Source organism: Sinocyclocheilus grahami, unplaced genomic scaffold (assembly GCF_001515645.1).
Source record: "Sinocyclocheilus grahami isolate Dianchi unplaced genomic scaffold, SAMN03320097.WGS_v1.1 scaffold431.1, whole genome shotgun sequence".
Taxonomy (NCBI): Eukaryota; Metazoa; Chordata; class Actinopteri; order Cypriniformes; family Cyprinidae; genus Sinocyclocheilus; species Sinocyclocheilus grahami.
The window spans coordinates 650,924-670,193 of record NW_015505610.1 but is presented as its reverse complement, the minus strand read 5'-3'; the positions used below and the strand labels follow the sequence as shown (position 1 = coordinate 670,193).

The 19,270-nt window shown below is 38.3% G+C and overlaps 1 protein-coding gene across 1 annotated transcript in view; it reads right to left on the bottom strand.

Annotated features, from left to right (window-relative positions):
- LOC107551720 (sal-like protein 3) overlaps positions 1-16,085 on the bottom strand; it is a 25,446-nt gene extending 9,361 nt beyond the window's left edge. Inside the window, exon 1 of the mRNA XM_016233445.1 lies at positions 16,004-16,085. Coding sequence (XP_016088931.1) covers positions 16,004-16,085 — 82 coding nt within the window. The remainder of the gene's footprint in view (positions 1-16,003) is intronic.
- Between the last annotated feature and the right edge of the window lie 3,185 nt (positions 16,086-19,270).

Below are 19,270 nucleotides of genomic sequence, written 5' to 3'. Positions count from 1 at the left end.
GCTACTTCAAGGTGTACTGCTCGACTGGTCATGCAGGTAAACATAACTCCATATCTTTTAACAACACCGCGACCTCTCGTCACATCAATAGGTCCAAAGTAGTCCACACCAGTGTTAGAAAAAGGAGGCAAATCTGGCATGATTCTTTCCTTTGGTAAGTCAGCCATTTTTTGCTCTCCAATTTTGCCTTGAAAACGTCGACACACAACACATTCAGAGATTACTTTTCTACAAGCAGAGTTTGCATTGATAATCCAGTACTTATTTCGCAAAGTTGACAACATGTGGTTTCTTCCTGCATGACCTAGTTGTCTATGAACATGCTGCATTATAAGTTTGGATACATGATGTTCTTTCGGCAGGATAACTGGTCTTTTTGTCTCTTCAGGCATTGCTGCTCTACTAAGTCTTCCACCCACTCGAAGTAAACCATCCATCAACACCGGATCAAGCTTGCAGATGTTACTACACCTTTTGACTTCAGATGTTCCACTTTGCAAGGAAGAAATTTCTTGTTTAAATGCATCATGTTGAGAAAATCCAATAATTGCTGATTCTGCTTGAGAAAGATCATTTGGTATTAAACTTTGACCTTGGAATCCAGTTCGAAACCTTCTCATTTCCTCATTAACTCTGTTCTGCTCTACTGTAGAATTGGTTGTTCCAGAAGTAAATGAGGACTGAATATGTTTTCTGTATTGCTTGATCTTCAAAAGAACATCTTTGAACTTTAGAATCCATGCCACTGCAGTTTTCAGTTTTGTCCAGTCAGAAAAATAGCTCAAGAGTTGATGTGTAGTACTGTCAGAACGGTTTAAAATAGCAGCATTTACCACTGTATTCTTTTTTACCTCGGGATCATCTAACAAGGCTCGGTCCAAAGAGGATTGTGGCCATTCCTCTGAAGCTTCTAACAGAAAATTTGGACCCTGTATCCATCTGCTGGATTTCAAGAAGTTTTCAATAGACATGCCTCTAGAGGCATCATCAGCAGGATTTAATTTTGTTCCAATATGTCTCCACTGTATAACATCTGTTGCATCCCTGATGACCGACACTCTGTTTGCTACAAATGTATGTAACCTTTTGGCATCATTGGCAATGTACTTCAGTACAGTTTGGCTGTCTGTCCAAAACACTGACTTATCTAAATCCAATTGAAGTTCCTTCTTAAGCATCTTGTCAATTCTGACTGCCAAAACAGCAGCTGCAAGTTCAAGCCTTGGTATAGTTATTTGTTTCAAATGAGCAACCCTAGATTTTCCAAGCATGAAGGAAAGTCTCACCCTTTTATTTTCATCTTCCAGATGCAAGTAAGAGACAGTTCCATAACCACACTGACTTGCATCTGAAAAGTGGTGCAACTGAGCCATCCTGATCATTCCAAAATCTTTTGGCCTGATACATCTGCCAACTTTCACCATAGCTACCTTTTTGAGATCTTGCAGCCACTCAGACCATTGGCATAAAAGGGTTTGTGGCATTTCATTATCCCATCCGATGTTTCTTTTGCACAATTCCTGTAACAGCAACTTAGAAAGAAGTATTAGTGGTGAAAGAAACCCCAAGGGATCATAAATAGAACCAACAACTGACAAAACACCTCGTCTTGTTGGTGGTCTTTCACTTATAGCAATCTTGAACATAAATGCATCAGATTCCACACACCAGTACAACCCAAGCACTCTTTCGACAGGTAGGTTGTCTTTATCCAAGTTGAGATTTTTCGTCAATTTTGACATGTTCTTCTGGAATACTTGTTAATACATTACGGCTATTACTTATCCATTTGGATAACGGGAATCCTCCTTTGGAACAGACTGCGGTTAAGTCTTTGACCATCTGAAGTGCCTCCACTTCTGTGGGAACAGATATTAAACAATCATCTACATAAAAGTTATGCAGGATAGAATTCAAGACTTTATTTGGAAAGCAATCTTTATAATCTTCGGCAAGTTTTCTCAAAGCAAAATTGCTGCAGGTTGGTGATGAAATAGCTCCAAACAGATGTACCTTCATTCTGTATTCCTTGAAGCTTTGCATAGTATCACCGTTAGGCCACCATAGAAAACGAAGAAAATCCACATTCTTCTGTGATACTTTTACTTGGTGGAACATCGCCTGAATGTCTGCCATCAAAGTCACATATTCTTGTCTAAACCTGGTCAAAACACCCAACAATGTGTTGGTGAGATTTGGGCCTTGCAGTAATTGTGAATTCAAGGACACTCCTTTGAAAACTGCACTGCAATCAAAAACAACTCTAATTGTCTTTTTTTTAGGATGGTATACCCCATGATGTGGGATATACCACACCTTACCATCATCCCGAAGTAACTGATCTTGTGGTACTGCTTCAGCATACCCCTTGTTAATAACATCAGTAAGAAAAGTGGTATACTCTTCTTGAAACTCCTGGTTCCAACTGAACTTCCTATTCAAGCTCTTTAAACGCTGTTCTGCAAGGCATCTATTATTAGGCATGATGACATCCTTCTTTCTGAAGGGTAGGTCAATACAATAATGACCATTTTCAGTACTAATTGACTGATCCATTATCTCCATAAACCTCTGATCTTCTCCAGACATTTTGAAATCATCCTCTGAAGATTTCTCATCAAAATCATGATTGTACTGAGCAACCAATAATTCTTCCAGCTTGGTAACAGAAATCCTATTAGCAGTGACTGACTGAAAACCATAGAGGACAGACAGACGAAGGAAGTGTTTGGGTAAATACTGGGTATCCAATAGGGTCTTGATGGCATAGGGTCCTTGACCTTCACTATTGATGATCTCCCATGGTTCCAAGAGCTTTGGAGCATTTGTGCCAATTAACAATTCAACTTCAGCATCCAATTTGGGAATTTTGATAACATACAAATACCTCCATTTCCTTAGATCTTCAAGATTAGGTACATTATATTTACTTACAGGTATTGTCTTCTGAGTAAAGACTTCTGGCAAATCCATGAATTTATCCTCAGATAATCCTGAAATCTCCAGTCCAGTGAGCACAGACGTGTTTACTACATTTTCGTGCCCCATTGTTCGAAGCAATATGCACTTCTTTGTCCCAGTCATCTTCAGCTTCTGCATAAATCCTTCGGTACAAAAAGTGGCAGTGCTCCCTGGATCCAAGAAAGCATATGTTGTTACTGTAAAATCTCCAAGCTTAGATTTTACCTGCACTGGCACAATAGACAAAGAACAATCCTGTTCTCCAGCCCCAATATGAGCATAGGTCTGCAAAGTAACAAGAGCACTACTCACTTGTTTCTCCTCAATGGGTTTATCCTTAGCTGAAATATGCAGTATAGTAGGATGCTTCTGACTACACATACTACAAATTTGACGATTCATACAGTCTTTGCTAAGGTGCCCAAATTTCAAACAAGCAAAGCAAATTCCATGATTCTTCAAGAATTCAATCTTTTGTCTGTGAGTCATTTTTTGAATCTCAGGGCACCTTTCCAAAACATGATATTCTTTGCATGCATAGCAGCAGGATGAAAAACTATGCTGTGATGGGTGGACTTTAGACTGAAAATCTTCAACAGTGTTGACTACAGCCACTGTAGCGGAATTTCGGCCCCTACCACTGTAAGGCACATTTTTACTTTGGCTTTGTGGGACATAGGTGCTTGTGTATCTTTAATATCTCCAAAGAGAGGATCAGTGAGAATCTTAACCTGATGTTCAATGAAGTCCACCATATCTGTAAACTTGAGCCTACAACCCTTTCGTTCTTGTAATTCACAAGCTGTGGTTCTCCATTTCTACCTGAGTCGGTAAGGCAATTTCATCATGATATTCTTAAGGTTTGATGAAACATTAATCTCATCCACATACTGCAAGTTTACTATCACATTGCAGTACCCTCTCAGAAACAAAGCATATACTTGCAAACCACTGATGTCATCAGGTTTTATTACAGGCCAGTTCAAAGCCTTTTCCATGTAGGCTGCAGTGATTTCAGATCAACTCGTGACCAAAGTGTTCCTTCAACAAATTCTTGGCTTTACGGAATCCTTGTTCTGGTGACATATGATGACAACTTCTAACCAACTCTCTCGGTTGTCCTCTAGTGTACTGTTCTAAATAATACAAGCAATCCTGTGCATTTGTGGTCTTTCTTTCAATTCCATGCTCAAAAGCTTGAATGAAGGTAGCAAACTGTAAGGTATTTCCATCAAAGATTGGAATTACTCGAGGAGGTAATAAAGCCACGTCCCCCCCTATGCACAAGCTGAGCTGTTAAGTTTGCCTGTTGTTGCATGATGTTATACAAAATACCTTGTCCTACATCAGTTTGCGGATGAACATAAGATTGCAAAGAATCAATTTGTAATTGGGAATGAGAGACTGGATTATTTTGAATAATCCTGTATGCCTACAGCTTGTTGTGTAGTTGTACAGGGCATTGCAACTTGAATAGGATTCCCAGGAGGATGTACTTGTGAATCAGGATTCAATGAGTGTGATATTTTACGCTTTGAATCATCGGATGATCCCTTTTTGCTGCTTCCAACATCACTAGTTTTTAAAACTGACAACCTTGCATCATTGGCTGCTATTTTTGCATTCATCATGAGTTGTTCCTTTTGTCTTTTGAGTCTTTCACTTTGAATGCTAAGTCTCTCTTCTTCCTCCTCCAAAGTATGTTTCTTCTCCAAAGCAGCAGCATGTTGTAATAATGCAGCCCTTTCTGCCATCGCTTTTATCCGAGTAGAAGAAGTTGAACTTGAAGTACTTGCTGAACATTTTGACACTTTGCTGCATTGGGACTGTTTTGTAAACACGTTTGAAATACTGTCATCAGGTCCTATTTCTTTGCTTACTGCAGATGAAGCATCACAGGTTTTATCCACACTCAATGTTTTTCCCACATCAGACAACCATTCTGTGATTTCCTTTTGAAAACACTTATTTTCAGCCATTTTAGCATCGAACCATTTGGTTTGTTTATCAAACTCATCCTGGGGTATTGGCATTTCCACAATCGAATTAAGCAAATCTTCAGCTTCTTCACAATATTTGACAAACCTCTTAATTTGCTTTTCCACATTTGGTACAGTTTCGCTTGTGATTTTAAGAGAAATTATATCATTCACCTTTTGTTTGATTTTGTTTACTTGATTCAACTTTTGTTTTCTAAACCCTTGCAAATTTTCAAAGAGCAGAGCAACCCCCTTTGCAGTAATTTTTCTTACTCTTTTTTGCGACACATTTTCATCAACAGCACCATCATCATTTGCAACGTTTTCCATAACAACCTTTCCACCATCAACATCAGCAGCCATTTCACAACCTGAATTTTCCTTTCCATCCATGAACAACAACACAGCCAACACAAACTATCAGCACAGCATTTCTCCGCTTGATCCAAAACTTCACATTCCATTACTTGAAGCCTTTAAACAACATAAACAGCACCCACCGGTCTTCCTTGTCGTCTGCTCCGTCCGTGTTGCAAACTCAACCAAAACAAGCAAGTTCCTTTAATCCTCGTTCACTTTCCTATTTGGCGTTTATATGGAAATCCACTCCAATAGCGCTTCACGTACATCCATTCAACCCCGCTCAGCAATCCAATGGGAACCAAGTTTTTACTATTGTATCAGCAGCTAAGTTCCGCAGGCTTGGAACATCAACGCACGCTTTACGCACACATCCAATGTCCAATCTTGTCGATCTCCATCTAAAATTGCTTTATTGAACATAATGGAAATACATACTTGCAATGACGAATGGTGGCCACCTTCCCTTCCTGAAGTGTGGTAAAAACTGTATACGTTCCCTGCACCAAGCCTGCTTCCTCTACGTGAATGAAACACCGACTTAAAACCCCTATGTGCATATACTGCCCCCAAGTGGTGACAACCCAAAATACATCGACATTAACACATTGGCTCCTACAATCCCTTTATGAGTAATACAGACTGACACACATACATTCTCCTTTCACATACATACAGTGGGGAAAAAAAGTATTTAGTCAGCCACCAATTGTGCAAGTTCTCCCACTTAAAAAGATGAGAGAGGCCTGTAATTTTCATCATAGGTATACCTCAACTATGAGAGACAAAATGAGAAAAAAAAACCAGAAAATCACATTGTAGGATTTTTAAAGAGTTTATTTGCAAATTATGGTGGAAAATAAGTATTTGGTCAATAACACAATTTCATCTCAATACTTTGTTATATTCCCTTTGTTGGCAATGACAGAGGTCAAACATTTTCTGTAAGTCTTCACAAGGTTTTCACACACTGTTGCTGGTATTTTGGCCCATTCCTCCATGCAGATCTCCTCTAGAGCAGTAATGTTTTGGGGCTGTCGCTGGGCAACATGGATTTTCAACTCCCTCCAAAGATTTTCTATGGGGTTGAGATCTGGAGACTGACTAGGCCACTCCAGGACCTTGAAATACTTCTTACGAAGCCACTCCTTCGTTGCCCAGGCGGTGTGTTTGGGATCATTGTCATGCTGAAAGACCCAGCCACGTTTCATCTTCAATGCCCTTGCTGATGGAAGGAGGTTTTCACTCAAAATCTCACGATACATGGCCCCATTCATTCTTTCGTTTACACGGATCAGTCGTCCTGGTCCCTTTGCAGAAAAACAGCCCCAAAGCATGATATTTCCACCCCCATGCTTCACAGTAGGTATGGTATTCTTTGGATGCAACTCAGCATTCTTTCTCCTCAAGTTGAGTTTTTACCAAAAAGTTATATTTTGGTTTCATCTGACCATATGACATTCTCCCAATCCTCTTCTGGATCATCCAAATGCTCTCTAGCAAACTTCAGACGGGCCTGGACATGTACTGGCTTAAGCAGGGGGACACATCTGGCACTGCAGGATTTGAGTCCCTGGCAGCGCAGTGTGTTACTGATGGTAGCCTTTGTTACTTTGGTCCCAGCTCTCTGCAGGTCATCCACTAGGTCCCCCCGTGTGGTTCTGGGATTTTTGCTCACAGTTCTTGTGATCATTTTGACCCCACAGGGTGAGATCTTACGTGGAGCCCCAGATCGAGGGAGATTATCAGTGGTCTTGTATGTCTTCCATTTTCTAATAATTGCTCCCACAGTTGATTTCTTCACACCAAGCTGCTAACCTATTGCAGATTCAGTCTTCCCAGCCTGGTGCAGGTCTACAATTTTGTTTCTGGTGTCCTTTGACAGCTCTTTGGTCTTGGCCATGGTGGAGTTTGGAGTGTGACTGTTTGAGGTTGTGGACAGATGTCTTTTATACTGATAACGAGGTCAAACAGATGCCATTAATCCAGGTAACGAGTGGAGGACAGAGGAGCCTCTTAAAGAAGTTGTTACAGGTCTGTGAGAGCCAGAAATCTTGCTTGTTTGTAGGTGACCAAATACTTATTTTACAGAGGAATTTACCAATTAATTCTTTAAAAATCCTACAATGTGATTTTCTAGACTTTTTTTCTCATTTTGTCTCTCATAGATGAGGTATACCTATGATGAAAATTACAGGCCTCTCTCATCTTTTTAAGTGGGAGAACTTGCACAATTGGTGGCTGACTAAATACTTTTTTGCCCCACTGTATATTTTTGCTGGCATAGTCACATATTTTAATGCACAGATTCATACATTTTTATGAATAAATATATTTTATCCACACATTTACACATTTTGATCTTATGCAAATGTATTCAAAGTATACATTTAATATTATTAAAAAAATGGATGTAAGAAGAAAATGCATGTATGTCTAAAGCAAATATGTATATGTAAGAGAAGAATGTATGGGTGTGTGAGAGAGTATAGTGGAAACAGAATGAGTATGGAAATGGAAGGCAGGTTAGGCGCGATCAGTGTTACGTTCAGGACAGTTTCTGATTAGCATGGTTGAGGTAGATGAGGCGGCTGTATTTCAGCAATTATTTGGGTTTAAAATATATATTTATTATCATCGTGAAAAGGTTACATGGCCTCGTCCCTTGAGTGAGTTGTGATTGAGGATGCGGGCTCAGGTTATTCCTGACAGGATGCAATTCGGTAACACAAATGTAGTGATCATCATTATATATTATCTGTAAGCAGAGGCATAGCAATAGGGCAGGCAAGGCAGGCAATTGCCTGGGGCCCCACATCTTGAGGGGGCCCGACAGCTGACCATTTGAACAATCAGAAATGTCATTATTAATATAACATGGAGTAATATATCTGCATCCCCCCTAGGGGGCCCCCTCTCGCATTACGCTGGATGTGCTTGCTTTTTCCTCGTTGGTTGCCGTTTTCAAACTGGCACAGTGCTTACTTGTGCATTTGCTTATTTAAACATGAAGAGGACTTATCCGTCTGGCAGCCAGAAATGGAAAAAATCAATAAGAGGAGGAAAAGAGGAAACATGACAGCGGTAAATGATGGAGATAAGATTGCCTTAAGATGCATTTGGTTGAGTTAGGGGCCGTTCACATGTCGCGCCTAAAAATGCGCGGAAAACGCTAGGCGTGCCGCTTTCTGCTTTTTTTCCCAAAGCGTTCCGGTGCTTGTGCTCCAAAGGAGTCTGCCGTTGCTAAGCAACCATGACCTGCGCACTTCATGAAGACGCGTAAGTTTCAGCAAAGGATAAATGGTTTTGCAGCACTAAAAATCGCTTGCAGTAGCTCTGCTACTAAATTTATTTTAAAATGTCTATCCTGTACAGCCAGGGCCGGACTGGGACGCAAAATTAGAAATTATTACTTTTATTTAGCAAGGATGCTTTAAATTAATCAAAAGTGATGATAAAGACATTTATAATGTAACAAAATATTTCTATTTCAGATAAATGCTGTTCTTCTGAACTTTCTATTCATCAAAGAAACCTGAAAAAAATCGAATCTGTTTTCAACATAATAATAATAATAATACAATAATAATGTTTTTTGAGCAGCAAATCAGAATATTAGAATGATATCTGAAAGATCATGTGACACTGAACATTGGAGTAATGATGCTGAAAATTCAGCTTTGATATCACAGGAATAAAATTATTTTTAATGAAAATATTTCACAAATGTTTTTTGCTGTATTTTGGATCAAATAAATGCAGGCTTGGTGAGCAGAAGAGACTTCTTTAAAAAACATTAAAAATCTTACTGTTCAAAACCTTTTGACTGTTAGTGTATTGAAACATAATTTCTAAAGTACCTAAATGTCAAAATTAGTACAATATATTTGTTGAAAAAGTCAACAAATATATTTTGAGAGCCTGTTACTCATTATTTTTGAGTTGCTGTCTGCTCAAGCTCCCTCCCTCCCTGTAAAAATAAATCCATGTGAATATCTGTCTCAGCTAAATTTTTTAATGTAACTTTACAATCGATATTGATGTCCTATTTAGCATTGCATTCTGAATGATGATAATAATGGGGTGCTACTCAGGGGCGCCACTAGCGATTTTGTGCCCTATGAAAGAAAATTAGGTTGGGCCCCCTACCGCACCAAACATACAATATATTGCCCAAAGTATTGGGACACCCCCTTCTAATGAACAGGTTTAACTACTTTAGTAATTTCCATGAGTACAAATCTTAATGTTTAAGAATATAATGATATTCTAGGGAATTGTGTGCTTCTAATTTTATACCAATAGTTTGGACAGGACCCTTTTCTATTCTAACACGACAATGCCTCTCTGTATAAGGCAAGGTTAAAGAAATAAATAAAATATTGATTCAGTCAGTGTGGAAGAACTTGACAGGTCTGCAGAAAGCAAAGTCCTAATCCCAGTTGAACACCTCTGGTGTGACTTTAAATGCAGACCTCGAGCCAAAAACTCATGACCAAACACCAATGACTTGTATGGACAAAAGTATTGGGACACCCCCTTCTTTAGAACAGAAAAAGGCACTTCCAAAACTGTGGCAACAAAGATGGAAACATAATTAATTTCATTTCATAAAACACAATTCATTCAGAACCTTTTCTATGGACATAGAATTTCTGTACCACACTATTCTGCTGATATGGAATGAGTTTGACAACTTAATTAGTTATATTAATAGAAATGCTTCACTGGGGCAAACAAAAAAAATCCTAAAATAATAAATAGGATACCGCATAGCAGCATTTCCAGTATCCAACATTTCTCAATCATGATCTTCAGCTAAATGTGACTATTAGCTTAACAGCTGTATTCCTTGTTTGCGAGCTACCTATGCACATACAGCATACAATGTTAAAAATGTTCTACATTATGAACCTTAACCCAAAAACCTTTAGCTTCATACACTGTAGATAATTGTGACCCTGCCTGGGTGACTAATTCACTCCTTGCTTTCCTTAATAAAAGCCTCCTTTGAGATCATTTTGACAGACATGTTTATTGTGTATTATTTTCAACGTGTTTATTGCTAAGTTTAGTGTGACAAAATAGAAGCGCAGCCATAATTTGCGTGCAGTGTATCTGGTTGCCATGACAACCTCACTCGCTTCTCTATGCTTATCTTCTGCTGCTCTATGTAATCAGAGTGTGATTTTGTAGATTTTCTATAGCAAAACTAAAATGTGTTTAAAAGTGCGACTGACCAAATTGGGCCCTTAGAATCGTCCTAACTTCCCCCCCTTAGCAACGCCCCTGGTGCTACTGATAGCCTAACAGATACTAGCAGTTTAATACTCAACTACGTTAATACAACTAAATTATCTAGCATATTTTCAGATGAAACTTTCCTGCACTTGAGGCCCTGAACAGGTCAGTGATGTTGCTACATTTTACTGCTTCTTCTGGCCGCTTCCTCTCCTTCATCGAGTCCCGCGCATTGGTTCTGTTCGGAACCATTTCACGGAAGCGTGGAACACACGTGAACTGATTCGTAAAGCGCAGCGCTGCCAGTCAGAACTAACCGATTTATGATTTATTATTGATTTATTAGCGAATGAAAAAATCGGAAATTATCACTTTGGTACTTTGAAAAGGCATAAATATAAATTATTATTAGTAATAATAATAACTACAAAAAAAAAAACAGGGCAGCGGGCCAAATCAGCCGCCAGGCCACCGGGAATTCTCCCGGTGCTCCCGATGGCCAGTCCGGGCCTGTGTACAGCTATGACCAGCTGTTCCATCATCTTGGCTGAGCTTTCAATGTTGTTACGGGAAAGTATGAAGTTGATTGGTTGGTTCTTGTCACATGACCCGCGGTGCGCTTGCCGCATTCTGAAAAGTTGAAATGTTTTTAACTGGATGTGGCGCGGATGCGCCTGGAAAAAATTAGCGCGTGGCTTCCATTATGAGCGCCGCGCGTCTACATTTGAAATAACGAACTTGAGCGCGCAAAAAACGCGATATGTGAATGGCCCCTTACCCCTGATTTACACTGCACACGTCTGCGGCGCGTTACGGCTCAGAAGAGATTTTGTTACGTCCTCCACGCGGTGCCAACTCACACCAGAGGCGGATCAGAAGCGCAGCGGTAGGATTCGCGAGACCACGTGATTTGCCTGTCAGCTGTTGTTTGGTTGCTCATTGTCCTTGTAAAAAGGATTTGTGATGTCATATAACACCATGTGTTTTTGTATTTCGAGGATGAACCGCTCGTCGTCGTCCATTTCTGGCCTCCTGCCAAAGATATGTGACCGTGAAATACGATTGGGAGTCTGCACAGGGTATTTATTTTTGAAATTGACATGATTTTTTTACTTTTATTATGTATTTGCTGTGCGGTTTGGACGCGGCGTTCGTCAAAAATAGACTAGGCGCCTATCTTTAGCTAAGCGGAGCGGAGAGCCGCTTCTGGGAGCGTCTAGTGTAAACACAAGCATTGACTAGAATGACCGCGATCAGTTCCGGCAGCCGCGTCGGAGCCGTAACGCGCCGCAGACGTGTGCAGTGTAAATAAGGGGTCAACTGCACAAAACGCTTCCACTACAAGAGAAATTCCACCGCTTGCCGCGTCCCGTGTGAAAGGGTCTTGAGGTGTATTCTAGGCATTTTGTGCATCTATTGATTAAAACCCTGCTATAAAATGCGTCATTCTAAGCCTACTTGTCATCTTCAGCGCGCGCAGCTCAAAACAGAAATGCAGAACATTAATAACTACTGTCATATACATAACGTTATAATGAGAGAAACTGTTGTAAAAAAAAATGTGTGAATTCTTAGGGTTTCGCTGACGTTTAATGTTAACTATCTTTTAATCAAAACACCATTTTTGTATCTGCGAGGCATCCGTTACACATTTTCCCTGTGTGTTAACGTCAGTAATTATGACTGTCGAATGTCTGACTTGACCCTTGGTAAAATTATTTTGCGCACCGAGAATAACGAGAGACTTTGTGCATTTAGCAAGACATTTCAAGTTCATATTCTGCTGTTCTGTGGCGACGGATTTGCGGGTCTTGACTTTTTCTTGCAGGACCCTGTATGTTATAGTAACTAAATTAGTTTTAATGGTTTAATCACCACAGCTTCTTGTCTCCATTGGCAACACGCACCATTTGTGTCGATTGCAAGTGACGTCGCAGGTATCGGAGAGTGCAAGTGGCGATTGCAAGTGACATTGTAATTGAGTTTCTTTTTTCTTGTCTTCACCACCTGGCTACTGTTGTAAAATGTTGAGAGATTCAAACAAAAAGTAATCAATAAATAGAACAAAATAAAAGACTGCAAGTGACGTCGCTAGCTGAAGTGCAAGTGTCTGAGAGTGCAAGTCTGAGAGTTCAAGTCTGAGAGTGCAAGTCTGAGAGTGCAAGTGCAAGGCTGCAGCTAGACCCTCTTGGATTCGACTGCAGGTGTACGGCTGTACGCACTGTGAGTACCATGAGCGCTCAGACTGATCTGAGATTTGCCCAGCAAACATTTCAGCAGTTATTATAGGCCTGTGTTTCCCGTATTTCTGTCGACTGAACCAGCCATGCCATTAATTATGAATTTATCAGTCTTTTGCATGCCAAAGTCAATTTCTGCATATAAATATTACGCCAAATAGAAGCAGAGAATTGTGCTATATGCACTTTCATAAGATCGGTTTAGCATACAACAATTAATCTGTAGGCTATTTTACAAATGGGAACGAATTCATGACAATGTTTTACATTCAAGCTACCTGTAAAATGTATAGTGAAAAGTACTTTAAAAGCATCTGGAATGTTCCCTCGGAAGAAATCCTGCAGGCGCCCCTGATTCAACTATCAGTCGACTATCGGCAAGATTAGAAAATTCCGATTCGACTATGCAAATCCTTATTCGGGGACACCCCTAAATGTCAGATAACTTTGATAGAAATGTATGTAATGGATAACAATCAACCAAAAATTATTCAGCTGTTAAATTAAAGTACACAATTAGATAATAACAATTTAAGTCAACCAATTACCAACAATGCATAATTTAGTTCAGTCTGTGGTGTAAAAAAGGTCACATTAGCAATTAAAAGAAAAACACTTAAACATGGTCAGGTCAAAGTGTCTGAATAATTTGTCATCCCAAATTTTACTGGGATTTTACATCACCCCATTTTACTGGTAGTCCATTGTATGAATAATTTTTAATAATATTTCAGTTTAATTTATTTTGCTATCCTCACTTACATAAATGAACTATAGTGTCCTGCACCCACTAGTAAAAAAAAATAATATATATATATATATATATATATCTGGTATCTCTCTATATAGTGGCTTACCAAGAGAGAATCAACACGAGCATTGAAATACATGTGCAAAGAGGAACGGAGGAAATGTCTAAAAAAAACACTGCGCTCATTAACTAAAGGACAAAGTTACTTAAATAGTCTTACTTAGTGACCTGGGAAATATAAAAGACAGGAAAAGTAGTGTTCAAAAATACACAGTGAATTCAAATAAAAAAAAAAAAATTATTAAAATCTTTATGGAAGATTTTTGGTGTTTGATGTTGTAAACTGTGTTAGGTGTACATAATGAAATGTTTGAAAGGAACTCTTTGGTTGTTAGGAGATGAAAGACAACATAAAGACTATTATAATTAATACTTCATAGGACATATGTGAGCCACTTTCCTCAGGTCAACAGAACATCTGCATAAGCTGCATTTAATGTATTTGCATAAGCTGCATTTAATGCATTAATCTATTGGCCACTCATGACAGTGCCATAAAGCCAAAGGTTAAGAGCATGCAGTATCAAAGCACTTTAAGCAGCCTTCCTCAGGGACAATTGTGTCAGGTCAGGCCTGACTTGGTGGGGGGGACAATGATTGTTTCTTGTTGACACACCATTGAGTTCCTACACAAAATAATTGTTTTTTTTTTCTTTTAAAAGCCAGGCAACCAAAAGAGAATCAAAATGAGCATTTAAATACTTGTGCAAAGAGGAAGAGAGGAAATGTCTAAAGAAACACTGCGCTCATTAAGAAAATGACAAAGTTGCTCAAACATTCTTACTGGAAAACATTCCTCTAATGTGAAAAATGACAATGGTGTACTGGACATTTAGACCTTAGTCAGACCAAATGGTTAAATTCTCACAGCATGACCAATCGTGTCATTACATCACTGTAATGGGGAAACAATCAATACTTCTGTTGCTAATCATATGCAGTAGAATCCAGATTATACATCAACAGTATACTGCCAAAAACCGAAATACAAGTCAACATAATATGCTCAGTACTGCAAGAGTTCAAATAAGTTATTTTAATTTGTCAATAAATTTTCAATGTGCATTTCTCGTTAATTCTCTCTTGACTTACTGTGATTATTATATGTATATGTACACAAGAATGGCAAATATGTACTTAAACTCATAAAGCTATCAATACATATTTTATCTGGATTACATACATATTTACATTATTTTTTATTTATTTTTCAAATAAACATTAATACATTTATATATATTGCTGCTGTTAGACATTGCTTGTTCATGAGTTTGAGTCTTGACATTCATTTAAAAAAAACTTAATTATACTTATAATATAACATAACATAATATAATAATAAACAAATAATTTGAGCAATAAATATGATAAAGTAGCTGATGTTTATAAACTAGAAAATAAAAATGTTACAATACTCTTCTGAGTCTGAATAACAGATATATGAGGAAGGGTTTTACTTTCATGTGATTATTATTATTATTATTATTAAGAACTAATTTTATAGTAAGTGTTCTTGTAGAAAATAGAAAAATGTAGAAGCCCGAATTGTTTTAATTCATGAGTGCAATGCCAGAGAGTTTGTTCCATCGTCAATACACATGTGAAACTGATAACTTTCTTTCCTTTTTTATCTCCTTTTGTCAGTGATTTAGTGAAGACTTAAGCAAAAATATCAAGTTCAAACTAAGAAAAAAAGTTAAATGTCAAAAAAAGGCAGCCTACTTAATTTTTTTAAAGCAGAAAATCAGTTAAAAGTTTGGAGCGTCTCCGAGTAACAAAACCTGCTTTTAGGATGCTTCTGCATAGTCACGCACACACAAGATAAATTAGGTTTTTTAGGTGAATCTCTCAACTTGATTAACCTAATCGCTGCATTGTGAATGTATTTGTATGCTTTTTTTATTAGCTTTGTTTGCCGTTGTTTGTTGTTATTTATTTGTTGTATTAGCTAGCCTAATATTTGAAATTTCATATGAATTCCAAAGTCCATCATTTGTTGTTTTATTTAAGAGTCACTTTAAAAAGTCGATATATTTCCAATCACTTATATCTATCGAGGCCTACACTGATGTACATTTAACAGAAGCATTTGAACGTCATATTAACCTTCCGCTTTGACTTACATATGTTAAAATATAACGTCAGAAAAATTTCGATATTACATTTCGATATTCGGTTTTTCGATATTAAGTCGCACCTGTCGTAGGCTATATACGAAAAGCGAAAAAAAAACAATGCATAACAATTTTAGTAAACTTCAAAATAAGCTCGCAAATGTGAAAATACATTAACTATAATAATTTTATAACACTACTTTAGAATTACAAAGAGTCAGTTATTAAATTATATTATATATAATATTATTTTATTTAATAACGCACCACACAGTAAAGGGATAGCAACGCACTTACCGTGTTCAGGGAGCAGCTCCAGAAGTGAAGGGTCCTCGTCCGATCTCAGCTGCTGTGGTTTTGCTTGCTTCCGACGGGACATTCTTCTGCTGCAAGATTTACCTTATTCGTGAACATAAGCAGCGATCCTCTGAAAAAATCTCAAAAAGTCAAGCTGCAAAATAACGGAGATGATCTGCTATTATGTGAATGTATCATTATGACAGTGAATGATACTTTGGATTAGCAGAGCTCCCGTGGGCACACTCATATGGAAATGAGGGACGGACTCACCTTCAAATATCACCATCCACCCAAAATCACCTCTAACGCCCAGAGAAAAAGGAGGAGGGTCAAATGTTTTCTTTGCTCCGTAGGGCTTTTCCTCAGTTGTTCATTTTAGCATGATTTTACTCTTAACTTCAAATTGTATAATATAGTCCCGACAGTTAGTGAGAGAAAAGTGAGTGATACGGGTTGCTCCTGTTCAGATTAACTTTTCTGCTAGTTCGCAGGTTCCACTGTTCCATTAGTAGATACGATGAACGCATAACATAAGCATTGCCTCTCTTTCTCTCAATAAAAACAAGGGGGGCGCAAAAACGTCGTCCTCCGGTGTAAAAAAAAATCCTGAATTTTGGCAACTAGTGCGCAAAAGTTTACAACGGTAAGACCCCACTCTTTTTTAATGCAGATCCTCTGAAAAAATCTCAAAAAGTCAAGCTGCAAAATAACGGAGATGATCTGCTATTATGTGAATGTATCATTATGACAGTGAATGATACTTTGGATTAGCAGAGCTCCCGTGGGCACACTCATATGGAAATGAGGGACGGACTCCGCAATTTACTAGGCAACTTCACCTTCAAATATCACCATCCACCCAAAATCACCTCTAACGCCCAGAGAAAAAGGAGGAGGGTCAAATGTTTTCTTTGCTCCGTAGGGCTTTTCCTCAGTTGTTCATTTTAGCATGATTTTACTCTTAACTTCAAATTGTATAATATAGTCCCGACAGTTAGTGAGAGAAAAGTGAGTGATACGGGTTGCTCCTGTTCAGATTAACTTTTCTGCTAGTTCGCAGGTTCCACTGTTCCATTAGTAGATACGATGAACGCATAACATAAGCATTGCCTCTCTCTTTCTCTCAATAAAAACAAGGGGGGCGCAAAAACGTCGTCCTCCGGTGTAAAAAAAAATCCTGAATTTTGGCAACTAGTGCGCAAAAGTTTACAACGGTAAGACCCCACTCTTTTTTAATGCTTATAGCAACACACATTCAATCGTATTTAAAAAAGAAAGTCAAAGTGTTCGAGTCATTAAAAGTTAATCAGTTTAGCGCATGATCCGTCATAACCTATATAATTCGTTTCAAGAGTCTGCAGTGGTTTAGTCTTCTATAAGCCCGTTTAAAGCCTCTCGCTCCAGGCCTACAAATCAGCTCGCATTGCCTGAAGAACGTCCACGATTTAATATATACTTAATGTATAAAACAAAACAAAAACAAACAAAAAAATGACCGTTGTATCTGTGGGTTTACATTCAGCTGGGCGAAACGACCACGCCAGAAGTTTGTTAGTTGTCAGTGATGGCGCTGGAGAGGTGTGTGTCCGTGTGTGGGGGATTTGCTGAAGGCTTGAGTTGAGCCCATTGCGGAGAGCGACCGCTAGGATGTAGCAGGACACAGCCCGTCATCTGATGCTCACGACTGAATGAAACTGACCTGATAAAACCGCTCAGTCTATCGCAATATTAATACAAATTTAGGATATATATATATATATATATATATATATATATAGCTTAAGAATATGAGAGTAACATTTTTTTATTTTTTATTTCAGTACGCCCACAGAAAAATTGGTGGTAGATAAGCGAAATAATTATTATATCGTGTTTATATGAGCTTATCATTAATTATTAGGCTACATTTTGTTTTCTTGTCTGATTTTCCCTAATATGTGTATGCCTAATTATTGTAATGTATTTGTCGTATCTGTTTGATCCTGATATTAAGGTATTTTAATACAGAATATAATTTAATATATTGCAGATTTTGTACAATGTATTTGACTTGTAGGCTATTATAATGTATCAACCCTGTTTTTTTTTATGTACAAAGTTTCCTTTACAACAGGTTCTCCGTAAGCGATTTTTTTTCTTCTCTAGGCTAGACTACTCCATCACCCCAACAAAAGTTAGGCATATGTCCAAAAAGACCTTAAATCTTCTATTAATGTATGCAGAAGACTAAATCAACCATTGATAATTGCAAGAGTATAGCTCAGGTCCTGTATCGATCGGCGTGTCCTGCTATGGAGAGATAAGAATACTCACTCTTTACAGCAATATCATTTCTTTGGACCTATCTGCTCACTACAGACTTATGATGAATAGCCGAAGCAGCTAAAGTCCTTTATCACGAGAGTATCCCCTTGAAATTGATTCGTTAACTAGCTGAAACACAGAAACCAAAATTCCCGCTTTGTGATCATCAGTAGCCCAATATGAATATCTTCAGAGACGTTTTACCATCTCTTTTATTATCTGTATTAGAGAGATTATGATGGAACCAGACAAACAGAAAGGTAAAATAAAATCCTTATTGATTAAATATAAACACTCCCAGATTAGTTATTTTATTACGTAAAAATTATTGTGATTTTTAGTAATTACTTTACAAAATAGTTATATATTCATATTTGTTAAAGAGGTTAAATAGCGTGCACGACTGCAGAAATTATTTTAATAATGTGTTCTCATGTGAAGCTCAGAGAGGCGAGGGCTAGAACGGGGAGGGTCAGTTCAGCGGTTTAGAAGACAAGCAACTGTGATTTAAGGAATCCGTTTAAAGCTCCACCAACTGTTCGTAAAAACAAAGCACTGATACTGTGTCGACTGTTGTGTCCGTTGATTTTTTTAAAATCTCGAGCAATAGATCAGATGAGCTCAGGAGTCAAACTGAAGGCAGTAACCGCGACGTGAATCGCAGCGAAACGTTTCAGGTAAATATGCATCCTGTTAAGTTTTTATTAATTGACGGACTGACGCATTCAGGGTTGTTATACTATACGTGTTTTTCTGGCTCACTGGCTATTTTCTGCGCTTCATGAATGCCAAAATGCAAGACTATATCACACTAATTCCATTTAAGGTTTTTGCTGTCCCAGCTGAGCCGCCTTGTTTGTAGAAAAATGGTAATTTTCAAGTTACAAAATTTTTATGTATGACATAATAGTTTTCTCTGTGTGTATAGTCAACCCCCCCCCCCCCCCCCCCCCCCACCCC